Source organism: Trichomonas vaginalis, chromosome IV, assembly GCF_026262505.1.
Source record: "Trichomonas vaginalis G3 chromosome IV, whole genome shotgun sequence".
NCBI lineage: Eukaryota > Parabasalia > Trichomonadida > Trichomonadidae > Trichomonas > Trichomonas vaginalis.
Window position 1 is genome coordinate 949,452 of NC_067206.1, and position 14,075 is coordinate 963,526.

At 28.2% G+C, this 14,075-nt stretch overlaps 2 protein-coding genes and 1 pseudogene across 3 annotated transcripts, besides 5 other annotated features; 2 read left to right on the forward strand and 1 right to left on the reverse strand.

The window, feature by feature from the left end:
- Positions 1-2,756: part of a mobile genetic element that runs on past the window's edge.
- Positions 467-1,086, reverse strand: TVAGG3_0005620 (annotated as a pseudogene). Its single transcript has one exon. A coding segment is annotated over exon 1 (620 nt).
- A 4,436-nt stretch (positions 2,757-7,192) lies between the features above and the next one.
- TVAGG3_0005630 (uncharacterized protein) lies at positions 7,193-7,408 on the forward strand (the record flags this gene model as incomplete). The annotated part of the gene is made up of 1 exon (XM_001299029.1): positions 7,193-7,408. The coding sequence occupies one exon, from the start codon at positions 7,193-7,195 to the stop codon at positions 7,406-7,408; it is 216 nt and encodes a 71-aa protein (XP_001299030.1).
- A 1,955-nt stretch (positions 7,409-9,363) lies between these two features.
- Positions 9,364-9,401: a mobile genetic element.
- Positions 9,364-9,401: a terminal%2Cinverted (terminal inverted repeat of Banshee-A3 transposon ID:TVAGG3_0005640).
- Positions 9,402-10,569: 1,168 nt separating this feature from the next.
- Positions 10,570-10,606: a mobile genetic element.
- Positions 10,570-10,606: a terminal%2Cinverted (terminal inverted repeat of Banshee-A3 transposon ID:TVAGG3_0005650).
- Positions 10,607-10,702: 96 nt separating this feature from the next.
- TVAGG3_0005660 (uncharacterized protein) lies at positions 10,703-11,679 on the forward strand (the record flags this gene model as incomplete). Its single annotated transcript, XM_001288385.2, has 1 exon — positions 10,717-11,592. One exon carries the CDS (start codon positions 10,717-10,719, stop codon positions 11,590-11,592), a length of 876 nt encoding a protein of 291 aa, XP_001288386.2.
- Positions 11,680-14,075: the final 2,396 nt, after the last annotated feature.

The following is a 14,075-nucleotide window of genomic DNA, read 5'->3' on the forward strand; positions in this document are numbered from 1 at the left end:
AATTCATAAATTCAACGAATAAGAAATTCATTCATGTTATAAATTTTAGTGTTTTCAGAAAATATGAGTCGATGTCATATTCATCAACAGGTTATATTTCACTTCATTCAAATTTAGTTCAATCAAACCCATATAATGACCATTTCATAAGATTTTCAGATGGTATTAAAAATGTAATTGATAGATTAAAATATGAACAGATTGACAATATCGAATTTTTGGAATTTTGGTTTAAATATCCCGATGGAAAAAAGATTGAAGTTAAAGATAAAGCTGATACTATACAATTACAATGACCGATCCGGATAGTGGGGAACAAAAAGAAATAAAACAAACGATAGAAACTGGTGAAAGGTCAATTATTATTGATTATGATTCAAAGGATTATTATTCGATAGTGTTAATGCTTGAATATTAAATAGCCTTAACAAAGAATTTTTTCAAGTGATATTTTATATTCATCAACTATTTTATTATAAATATCATTATATGTTAAATGAAGTTCAGTTGTTGTTCCGTTCTTTGATATCTTAATTGTGCTAATATCCTTTATAGGATTTATTTTTGCAACTGTTCCGCAGCATGAAACCTCATCATCTATGAAAAATTGAATCTTAACGTCTGAATCTTGAACATCACAAAGAATGGCGATAATGTGAATTAATGATTCATAAGGTAAAATAATTAAACCGGATTGGTCAATTAAATTTATTATTGAATCATAATTATTAATTATTATATCACGGTAAATTTTCATTAATTCAGAATTAATGTCTATTTTATATGGGTTCTCGATGTTTGATGAAAGAGGTGGGGGGTATGTTGGATAAGTGGGAATTTCAACAGGTTCTTTACCGGGTTCAGATAAAATGATTGGGTCTCCATTCTCATGGTTTTCTTCATTCTCCTCATTCTTCGGTAAGTCACGAGTTAATAAATTTGGTTGAGTTGCTGACCTTGTTAATTCGGGGCTAACATTAACTTTAACATTTTGAATAATTCGTGATTTATCATCATTTACGTTATAACCAACCGTAATCTCTGCTTTTGCGTTAGTGTCTTTTGACTAGTGAAACGTCTTCTCATTTATATTCGAATAAAAAAATATATTTAAACTTTTATTTTGCTGGAACTTTTGAATCTATTATTCCCTGTATTTGTTCATGAAGTTGATTTTTAGCTGTTTCATCGTAATTAATAGACCGAATATAATTCATTAATTGCATTCTTATAATCATCTGATTTCTCAAATTTTCTTTTATCTGATTCCTTAACTAAATCATAAGTTAAACCTCGTTGCTGATATAATGGTTTCTTAATTAAATCTTTGAATGCTTGAGATAAAGCACCCGATGCAATTCTTGCTACTATAATTGGTTGGAATTGCTCTTTAAGTTCATCTTTAACATTTGCGAAAACTGGATCGAATAAAGCAACTTTAAAGAATTTCTTAGCTGAAATTTCAGGTCTAATATTTGCATATTGACCATCAAACTGGTTAGAATATCGTGGTAATCCATCCGGTCCCTCTTCAATAGCATTAATTCTTCATTGAAATAAGAATATGGATTATGCCGGTATGAATTAATTGGACCATTTTCACCTTCTCCAATGTATTGTTTAACAGCTTTTCCATTTTCATCAAATTGCATAGGATAACGTTCATTATATGCTTTACGTTTAGGATAATCAGATATAGTTAATTTATAACCATTTATGACTTTAATATTACCTTGACCATCAGTAACGAAAACTTCATTTATACCATCGGGTTTTCCATTTGGACCCGTAATGTCTGCTTCGTGTGCTTCCCAATTTGGACCATGACGTTTGGCATATGCTTGAGCTTCTGGTAATGTTAAAACGTTTCTCATTTGTTTAACATCTTTTTGAAGACCAGCAACAATATGAACTAATTCTTTCATTCCATCAGGAACTTTCATAGTTCTATTATATGCACCCTTTTTTTGTTCCTTGTTTTAATGGAACCTGTAGAAGATTTGCTATTTCTGTCATGTTTAATTATAAATAAAAAATAAAAATTAATTATAAAAAGTTAATCAAATTTAACACTTCCTTTATTTAAATCAACTATTATTTTTCCATGTTCACCTAATTGCTGATATTGTGTGTAAAGTTCATTAATGCTCATTGGTAAATTCACTTGATAAAGCATAACGTTCAACTGTTGACGACTAAACCCACTGAAAATGAAAAGGTTGATAGATTTGATTTAATGTTTGTGCTTAATGCTTTGAAGTATTGAACAGCCATAAAGAATGAACACTGAATGTGTCGACATTGAGTTAATAACTGATTAAAATATGATTTCTCATTTGTTATTAGTTTTGATTTCACTGCATCATCTAGAAAAATGAGTGAATGCAAAAATTCTCTATCAAAATTTGAAATAGAAAGTGTTTCAAATAATTCATCCCGTTGTTTATCAATAATTTTATCCTCTAATCCTTGCTTCTTGATTGTATTATATAATTCTTTATACATTAAAAAGTTTTTTAAATAATCTTCTGCTTCTTCTTGTGATAAATAAATAATTGGAATTTTGATTAAATGCTTTAAAGATTCAAATGTATCATCTGAAGGTGAACCTGAACGGTTGATATAAATTAACACATGTGAATGGGGGAAGTGTTAGCAATAATGATAATTTGTTTTAATATTGTTAATGTTTTACCTTTATTTTGTTTACCAATTGCTGCAGTGATTGAATTTAAGTAACATTCAGAATATGGAATTTTCATTAATTTTTCCTTAGATAGAGCATTTTTATTATCACTCAATGCTTCATTAATCATATCATCTACGTATGTATTATATACTCCTGCTAATTCTTCATAAGGGGTGGATGAATTTAAATCCATTTAATCAAAAATAAATTTATAATTTTAAACATTTCTATTCATCAATATTTCATCATATGAACTTCTATACTGTGGTGGTGTACCTGTTGGATGATATTTCAAACCTTCATCCGGTGTCCATGTCCAATATGTAGTCCTAGTAAACCAAACCTGAGGAGGATTTGTCACCTTTGAACAGTAAGTGTCATTTTCACCCTGAATGATTGGATAAGCTTTCACTTGTACTGTAACTTGTGAGTTGAAAGTTTCTAATCCATCAAAGAATATACCCGCTCCATCACGTTGAACTGGAATAGTGCATAAGAATGAAGTTTGGTCTTTCCATGTTCTAGCTAATGGCGTGCCATCATCTGCATTCAGTGGTCTAGTTAATGAGTCCTCGTATTCTTCCGTGCATTCATTCACTCCATCTAAATCAGAAGCTTGAAGCATACGTGTAAAGAATATGTCACCCACTGTGGTCATCGCTTGATCGGGGAAGTTTCTGGAATCTATAGTGACCTGAAGACCTCGAAGCATTGGATTTTCTAAAACTGTTCTTTGCATTGCATTCTTCGGAAATGTTAACACAACATCTGTAACATTATGAAGAGCGTATGAGAAATCTGAGCTAATACCTTCAGGAGTGATGCAACCTCCATTTAGTGAACGAACGTCAATATGTTGAGCTGGAATCATGAATGGATCTTCCTTACTAAATAAACGTGGTATTGCTTTAACCGATTCTTCAATTAAACCGTATCCTGGTGTAATGCATTTATCCTCTAAAACTTCCATCTTTGTGCATGAAATAATAACACCATCAACTGTTGCGTCAGCAGATGTAGCGGCTAAGCTTGTAATTAATTTGGCAGGAAGTCCGATTTGTTGGAATTTGCGATCATATTTATAAACATGATTCATAATCTTTTCATAATTTTCATCAGTTATCTTTTCATAAACGTAATTTTGTAAATCAGCAACTCTTAACGGGTCAACCTGACAAAATACTAAAGTATCCCTGAAAACATAATATTTAAGAATGATATCACCAAATGATTTAGGATAATCATCGAACGCCTGAAATGCTAACAAATCATTTACCGGAATAATCATATCAAAAGTGACATCAACTTCTTCATTTGCTTTCTTGAAAACTTCTGAAGGGTCAATATATTTACCACATACTGAGTTATCATATTTTTGAACATTATTATATAACGAATGAACAAACTTTTTAACTTTCCTTTCTGATTTTGGTTTATATGTTGCAAATGCGAAAGATTCACGGGCGCAATCCATCTGAAGATAACCGGCATCACCTCTTTCAGTTTCTACTTCTAATTGTTTAAAGCTTTGATTTGATGATTTGTAACCAACGAATAAACGCATGCATTTAAAAGCAGCATCACATGTGAAAGCTTTATTTGAAACAAGAGTTGCTTTAACTTTGCGTTTAATATATGTGTCACCTAATTGGTTCACATCATGAGCTGGATTTGTAATTCTTAAATGAGTTTGTTTATCATCAAAATATGGAGCATCAGAGTCATAGCATGAACTTTCAAGTTCTCTATAATATCTTCTACCGTCATTCTTTGCGAATATTTCATTTATCTTTTCGAATGAATGAAACACATTTCCATTAATCGGTTTGGTGTTTGGCACTAAATAGTTAGTCGTCATTTATTAATAAATAAAAAATCAAAATTAAAAGATGAAAATGAATTTTTAATTTTAAGGATACCCTTACGTGTCAGATTTTTTGCGCATACGAAGAAGTCATGCTAGACATGAGCTATAAACCTGAAATTTTAGCAACATATTTAAAACTTTTTAAACTACAATACACTTTAATATTCAAGAACAAAAATATTCTTTTTAGAAATTACATAATTATTTTATGTGAAATCTATATAAAAACATATTTTGCGAGCGTAACTTTTTTCTTTATAAGCACCTTATATGACTGATAAACTGTGAAGGCACATAATTGTTAATTCATAGAGTTGATATGTTTCCAAAATTGAGAGGAAATTTGAAAATTGAATACCCTTTCAATTCAATTTTCAAAAGATATCAGCTCCTTCAATAATTGAAGGACGATTTTGATCATTTGCTCTTAAAACAAGTATGCCATGGAGAAAAAAGTTACGCTCGCAAATCTGAAATATAACTATCATATAAAAAAATTAAATTTCTAATTTTTTACTCTATAGATATTATTGGCCACTTGTGTAATGCATAAAAGTTTATGTCATATGCATACATTTGGAAGTATGGGAGACGAGGGAAATTACTTCTATGAGGCACTAGGATTTTTAAAAATTTCTCTATCGGACTCACCATTCAATTTCTCGAAAATTAAAAAAAATCAATAATAGCTAAAATGTATTATGCATAACAAATTTTAATGTTACACGGTATTTTTTGAACTTCATGACATGAATTTTCTTTATATTATTTTTTTTTTGGATTTTCTATGATTTATGCGATAGGCTGGAACAACATTGTAAGTGCAATGATATCATTTATAGAGAAATCTAAAACTTCAGCATTCAGAACTCGCAACCACAAAATATTCATTTGCTAAGTAAGTAAAGTTGATTAAGTTCGACACTTAGCTTTTATACGTAAAACCAAGTGTGTATTATTATTTCATGTTAAATTATTGAGAAAAAATAAATTGTAAGAGAAACGATACTGATTATTGAAATAATATTGAGGGTAGCTGCAGATTTCTTCATTAACATGCCGGAAATTTGTTAATCTTGGTTTTCTATCATAAAATCTGTCGAAGAATCTAAAAACGGAGATATGAAATAGAGATCATGTAAATCTAGAGTATCCTGTCAGAAAAATAGACTAAGCATGTAACCCTTTTTTTGGTCATAAACACTTTTTACCACTTAGTCATACAGATGATCATTAAATTTAAACGAGCACTTTTTTGTCAGAATTTATTCTTTTACAAAGACAGAAGATTTTAGTATTATTTAATATTAGTGCTGTAGCAAAATTCAAAAAACGGTGAAAATTCAGTGAATTTGTGAATTCACATTTTTTTTCGACATTTTTCTTGATATATCCATGCACATTAAGAACACAGCTTTGATACGCTTAAAAAAGCATATTTCATATGAAATTGTTAAAGAAATAAACAATTTATATAAAAATTGCACTTATGGGCAGTTTAGATATATAATTTATATATAACATATATACAAATCCATAGACAAAGTGCAATAACTACAATGTTGTAGAAAATTACAGCAGAAATACTGACTTTTTGAAGGATAATAAGAATTCTTCTAAATGTTGTATTTTTATAATTTGATTGATTTTTTTACTATTTCATTAATCTTTTATGAATAATAATTATTTTTAATATATGTGCTATTAAAATTTCAAATTTTGACTAATATATCTAAGTTATCTGAACGAAACATTTAGAAAATATCATACTTACATTGAAATAGCAAGTAGAGCATATTAATAGCAAGTTTCTTGGCTTTATATCTATCATCTATTGTTGTTTGATCAAACAAAATTCACTCTATTATATGGTGTCAATTAATTAAAACAATTTTTAATAGTTATTTATTTAGTGCGAATAAGTGCAAACTCATAAATGAATAACTTAATAGTAGAAATGAATTATCTGATATAAATCTCACATTTTGTCATCAGAAATACTTTAATTGCATACGCATAACTATTAGTAATACGTCTGGAGTGTCAATTAATAACAATCCCACAACAAGTAAAATTCAGATTTTTATTAAACTTATTTTTTCCTAAAAGTTTTCTCAAATTACTATATATACATATGTGGATAAAATAATAGTAATATTGTAAAAAATTAAATAATTTTTTTATTTGAGAACCTCTCAAAAGTTCTTTCAATTTATCAATTGTTTCAGTTTGATGTATATTCATTTCTGGAGCCTAAAACTTTAGCAATCATGACAATATCATATTCTCTTTCTAACTACGCAATGTAAGGGTATCCTTAATGAAATAATCAGGGGTATTATTATTGTCGTCTGGCGGTTTTAGACGACAATGCGAATTTTCAAATAATAGGATTTTTAGCCAGATAAAGAGCTACTCCATATATCATGCGTGTTTGCATACTATATACATAGATGGAATTGATGTTCTTCCTTTATTTAGGTACCGAAACATGCTTGAAAAATCTATTTTTTAGACGACAACGATAATTTTGTCACTTTTCCAGACGACAATAATAATTTGTCACCTTTTTAGACGACAATAATAATTTTGTCACTTTTTCCAGACGACAATAAAACATCCTCAAATAATCAACTATGGCTGCGGGTATATTTAAGAAACTGTGGGATAGAGTAAAAAGAGGGGCGAGTAAAGTTTGGGAAACATTGAAGAAGGGAGCAAATTGGATATTTAAGAATAAAGAAGCAATTAGTGACGTTGCTGAATCAATAACACCAAAAGCTGCCCCAATAAGAGGAGTTTTAAATAAAGGAGAAAAAGTTTATCAAAGACTACAACCGATACTAAGATAAAAATAATTTTAAAATAATTTATTTTTCCACTATCTACCCCCTATTTTATTAAGTATTCCTTCAGCTATTCCACCAACTGCGTTACCTGCTTATGCTCCCATCACTGGATTACCTGCTTTAGTACCTAATACTCCACCTATGATAGTTCCTGCCGTTTTCGCTACTGGTGCCAAAAAGTTTGCAATGGGTTTAATAATCTTTTTATAAACCCAACCCGCAGCTTTCTTAATTCCATCCCATAATTTTTTAAAGAATCCTGCCGCCATTTCTGATTTAATATTAATTAAAAAATATATTTCATCACTTATATTCTAATTTTTATTTAATGTTAAATGAAACCGATTTTAAAAATAAATGAAACAGAGGAGGAAGAAATAAATGAAAGTGAAAATGTTCAACAAAAAATAAACGTTGTTAAACCAATTACTGAAATAAAATTTTTTTCATCTGTTGAAGAATTTAATGACTATTATGCTAATAATAAAAAATTATTTGAAGAATTGACAACATGTAAATTGAATAAAATGTTTAAAGTTGACGGATTCAAAATTTCAAAAATAAAGGGGGTGGTTAGTTTGAAATCTATTCCTCAATCAAGAATCACCTCATTAATGAAAATAGATGATTTAACAAAAAGAATAGAAGAGATTGAAGAAAGAATGAATCAAATAATTGATTTCATAAATTCAAATAATCATTAGTTTCTTAAAGTTCTATGTTGAACTCATCAAATTCTTCTTCATCATTACCATTACCATTACCTTTAGCAAGTTTATTTACTCTTTCAACTTTATCTTTTGATAGTCTTTCGTTTAATTTTTTCTGAAGTTTTTCGTTACCAAGTTCTAAAATTTTACACGGATGATATTTAAACCCGTTAAATTCTTTTTCCTCAGTTTTAATCATTAATCTACAAAGAACTTTAGTGAGGTGGTTTTGTTGTTTAAACCATTTATCCTTAATATTTGTTATAAATTCAATATCTGGAATTAATTCCCAAATTTTTGAATTTTCGATTAATTTACCATCAAATGCAAAAGCAATAGGTTTAATATTAAACTTACCTTTATAAAATAAACTTTGTATGTAATCATCAAAATAAACGTCTACTTGTTTAACCTGGGTGAGAATTGGTGAAAGTTTATCCATTAATTGATTCACAGTCACGAATTTTGATTCACTCATTTCTTACGAATTAAAAAAATAAATTATTCAAAAATGTAAGACATGAATTTTTAAAGTTTATTTTTTATTCATGAAAATAATTATTTCTAATTTCTTTTACTCTCTCGTATATACTAGATTTAAAGAATTCGGAACTTTTACCATAATCTCCTAAATGTTTTCTTATCCCTAACGTGTGCCAGTTATTATATGAAACTGAATAAACTTTATCTTTATCTTTACACCTTTCATCACTTCCAATATATTTATATCTCAGTTTTGATTTAGCATTTTCATATTCATTAGCGTTTAATAATTCACAATCTTCCTTTTTTAAATTGATGTTTAAGATATTCAGGATTTAATACTCTACGTTTATATGCTCCTAACTTAGTTCTAAAGGTTTTTCTACAAAATTTAGGAATTCCATCCTCTTTAATGTCATCAATGATTTCCATTTCATTATTTTCAATTTCTTCTTCTCGTTTATGAGGTCTTTGATTATGACTCCATTGATTCCATGAAATTAAATATTCTTTATCATTATATTTATACCTCATTAGCTTATTTTGGCTTTCATATTCATTTAATAATTCACAATCTTCATTTTTAAATTGAAGTTTAACCCATTCAGGATTTAAACAATGTTTAATTAATCGCGGAATATCTGACATCATCTATATATAGCTTCTTTTATAAAAGATAAAAAAAATAAATTATTTTAAAATTAATGTTAATTTTTTAATGATTTATAAATAAATATATTTTAATGCATCGTCTATATATAGATGTGTTGTAAACAGAAATTCATCAAAAGTGACACCTCAGAAAAGCTAAAATATTGAATTTTTGGAACTTTTGATAGAGCACGTTTTTAAATATTAATTAAAGTAAATGTATATTTTGTAAAGATTCTTTTTAATAAAAAAATAAAATTTTGAAGAAGAACACAAATCTTCTGAAAAATAATATCACATAAACTCATACTATTTTCTAATATATAACTATTTTATATAAAAATCAAATTCAATGATCTTAAAAGCGAAGGATAACCTCAAAATTTACGAATATAATGAGTGGGAATATAATGCTTATCTATCATAAAACCATATGAAATATCAATTTTTGCTTTACGCCTAATTTTTGACGACAATTAGCAAAAAATGTTAAATGTTTAACACTCAGTCCATTTGAATATGAAAAATAAAATGACTTTGATTAAATGTTTTTATTTATCATGCAATTCTTCTTGCGACCAAAGATTTGAATAAAAGTTCAAAAAATAAGATAGCTTAAAAATAAATATACGGTAGTGTTTACTAGATGAATAGTATATAAATTCTATTAAAATGGATTTGATCCAAAAAATATAAAACCAAAATAATTGTTATAATTTAAATGAAGAAGTAATTTAAAACGATTTTATTTATGATCAAATTTTATATATTTTTTTGGATCAAATCCATTTTAATAGAATTTATATACTATTCATCTATTAGTAAACACTACCGTATATTATTTTTTAAGCTATCTTATTTTTTGAACTTTTATTCAAATCTTTGGTCGCAAGAAGAATTGCATGATAAATAAAAACATTTAATCAAAGTCAATTTATTTTTCATATTCAAATGGACTGAGTGTTAACATTTAACATTTTTTGCTAATTGTCGTCAAAAATTAGGCGTAAGCAAAAATTGAATTTCATATGGTTTTATGATAGATAAGCATTATATTCCCACTCATTATATTCGTAAATTTTGAGGTTTATCCTTCGCTTTTAAGATCATTGAATTTGATTTTTATATAAAATAGTTATATATTAGAAAATAATATGAGTTTATGTGATATTATTTTTCAGAAGATTTCATTCTATATGCCTATGAAAAGTACTCTCAAAACTAACTTTTTCCTAATTATAATTAAATCTAGAATATTGTATTATGCTTAGTATTATTTCATTTTTCTCATTCAATTTAGAATTTACAAATGTCAAAAAATTGAGAGCTGTCACTTTTGATGAATTTCTGTTTATTACAGATGTAACAAAAAAAGTCACTAAACCCGTCATATCCTACTACTGAGATTAGTTCACAATTTTTGATAATAAATTTTTCTGAGCATAAATCTAAAAAAAAAGTAAACATATGATTCTGTTTCTTGTTTCTTATTGGGAAATATGCAAGGATGCATATGATTCATCAAATTTTGGTCGTTGCCTGCAAAAGCAATACTCGGCTGGCACTCATTTCTCAAATGTTTCGACAACAAGTATTTATCTTCATACATCTTCGAAAAGTAATTTGAAAGTGACAAATGCAGAAGGTGAAGTTGTCGAAATGAAACCAGGAGAGCAGATATCATTTATTAACAGCAATGTCACAGCGAATTGTATCGAAAACGTCTGCCCGATCTCTTTTTGGAATCACAATGTGGATGCCGTCAATCAGTACTTCGTAAACGATGCGGCTGGTACAGTGTTCTCAATGGAAAATCAAACATTGGAAGATACATACTCAGTTTATTGCGATTTCGGAAATTACACAAAAATCAGTTTGAAATACATGAATCACTCGAGAGTTGGTAACACAGGTAGATTTTATTTTATGATAGAAAACAAAGAATTTAATTATTTGAGTTTACAAGACGATTTAGAATCATTTTATATTATGTCGCCTTTCATGCTGCAAGTGAGAAGTTCCAAGTATGTTTCTATTAGCTTTCGAATCGTTGCAGGCTCTATGATCCGACCTTCGACATATTTCCAAAAAGGAATTTCCAGCGGCGGTGTTTCGGTTTACAATGACATGAAGCTTACAAAGAAGAACGAAAATCCGAAGTTCCTCAAAATTACAAAAGTTTCGAAGGTAAATAACCTTTGGGTTCAATTAGAATTGATTTTTACAGTTGTTGGATCCTTAATACTACTTTTTACATTGAATATAATCATTATTCTTGCGGTAATTCATCACAAGAGGAAACAAGAGTTTGTTCCTGAAGATGACCTTGGTTTGACTATATAATGCGTAATACTTACCTCATCGAATTCTAAACTGTTAATTATGAATTTCATATTGATTACTTTTTGTCAGTCATAAAAATCATGAAATGGATATACCTTTACTTAGTTTTGATGTTTTAATGTTTATTTTTATGTTTTATCCAACATTTATCGAAATTGTAATGATCTTTTATGGCAACTGTAAAATTTGTGAATAAAATACCATATAAAAATGATATTTATTTTATTTTAAGTAGGATGATCTACTTTAGAAGATGTTCTTATATATGATATTTGTAAATTCAAGTTATTGTATAGTTTTATAATGTAAAGATGATTTATGCAAATAGCAAAAATATTTATTCAAACAATTTATAAACAAACATCAAACAAATATGTAAAAATATCTTATAAAATGTTAATATTTGGATAATTTTGTTTCATTATCTCTTTTGCTTTCTCTATACCATATTTCTCTATACAAAACTTCGCGTGAGTAACGTAAATCTGCAAATTTTCTTTGTCCTTCAAAATCAATAATCTTTTTTCAAATTCAGCTTCATCTTTGAGGGATCTCGCGAATTCATGTAATAATAAACCTAATTCTATACTTGGACATCTTGTAAACAAGTCAAAAGTCTTTTGGTAAACCAATTTTTCTCTTTTTTCGAAGATATCCTGAATTTCCAAAACCAAACTTTGAGAAAAGAAAGACAAATTAAATATCTCTTCAACCAAACTCGGATATATATCAACCAAATGGTGTAGCAAAGATATACTCGAATCGAAAACAGGTGATTTCGGGAATATCATGAAAACAGAAGTGAATTCCATCAACAAAGGATGGAAATTTCCAAATTTTTCTTTGTTCATCAACAATTTCAAGATAAAAGGTATCAAGCATTCAACAGTTTTGTTGTTCCTTGCAACCTCGTATATCAAAGGAATCAAATTATCAACAAAATTCACAATAAATGTCACAACATTTATAGAAGAATCAATTTGTATAAATTGAGTGGCTCCAACTAAAGAAGAAGACACAAAAGAAGGAATTCCTGACTTCAAATTCTGTATAAAATCAGTGACATTCATTGAAGGAATGGCAATCTTGTTGTTTGTAACAAAATAAGAGGCAGAATTAAAATATAAAAAGTGACACTTATTTTGAGGAAGAAATTATTCAAAAACTCAAAAATAATTTTTTGTTCGTTTGAAATTTGGACTAACAAATAAAGTAGATGTCTAAATTCGTAGTACACTGATGCAGAATCAATATTAATTATGTCTTCAAGTTGTCCAATAACTAGAGCAACAATAGAATTGTATTCCATTGTCATTTTTCTTTGCCTCAAATTAACAATCGCTGCTAAAATAAATCTCAATAAAACACAACAGTGTTTCGATGTAGGCAAACTAATAAACAATGCCAAGTTCTGTGAAATAAAATCATTAATGATAATTCCACTAAAAGTGACAAAAGAAGACGATAACAATTGAGAGAAAACCTTAAATGACTTAGTTTTAAATTCTTCAACATCTTGTAAGACTGTGTTGAAATAATCTGGATCAACTATAGCTAATGCTTCTATTAAGTCATAATCTGATATTCGTAATAAATCATATGGACTGTCACTTTTTGAAATTTCCAAAATTTTGGTTTTGATTTTTTCTGGAAATTCAGAAATTTTCAAATTCAATAGTTTTATCGTCATTGGCAAAACGGTTATTTCCATAAACATATCATTTTGTAGTATAAGATCTCTGTCAATAGAAATGCTGTTCTTGAGACAGTATTTCAAGCAAATTTTCAATGATTTCGTGTCATTTTCTGACAAAATGAAATTCAAAATTTCTTTCATGAAATCATTTGACAAAACAAATTGGGTATTCTCCAAAAATGAACAGATCAGTGGTATGTTCTTTATTAATTTGTTTTCTTTCATCTCTTTAGAAATAGAAATTTTGTCAATTTTGTCAATTTTTTTAAAGAAAACGTCACTTTTTCTGTTTTATATGGTGTGTTTTTGATTTTATAGAAAATTAGAGGATTTTCTTCAATTAACTTCTCTAGTCCATCGAAAATGATGATATCCTTATGCAGCATTGCGAATTCCAAGTGATCTCTGTCTAGATCTTGTATTTTCTTGACTTCTTTCTGTATTTTGTTTGATTTCATAAAATCTATCAATTCAAAGTTCATTTTTTCATCTGTACAGCTCCATTTCGAAAACTCTGTGTCTTGTATATACTTAATCACTCTGTTTTTAGCATCAGAAACTCCATTATTCGCCAACATCAGCAATGACAATGAAAACTCATCGATTACAAACTTTACGACTGATTTTCCAAGTACTGCACATAATCTGAACATCAGAGGTGGTCCTGTTATTGGATCTATGATGATTTGGAGTGTCGGTAATGTAGATAACGCTTTTTCATGGTCATTTCTGTCAATTAACACGAAACAATAGAACAACAAGTCAGGATCAGTACATCTCTGCTCAA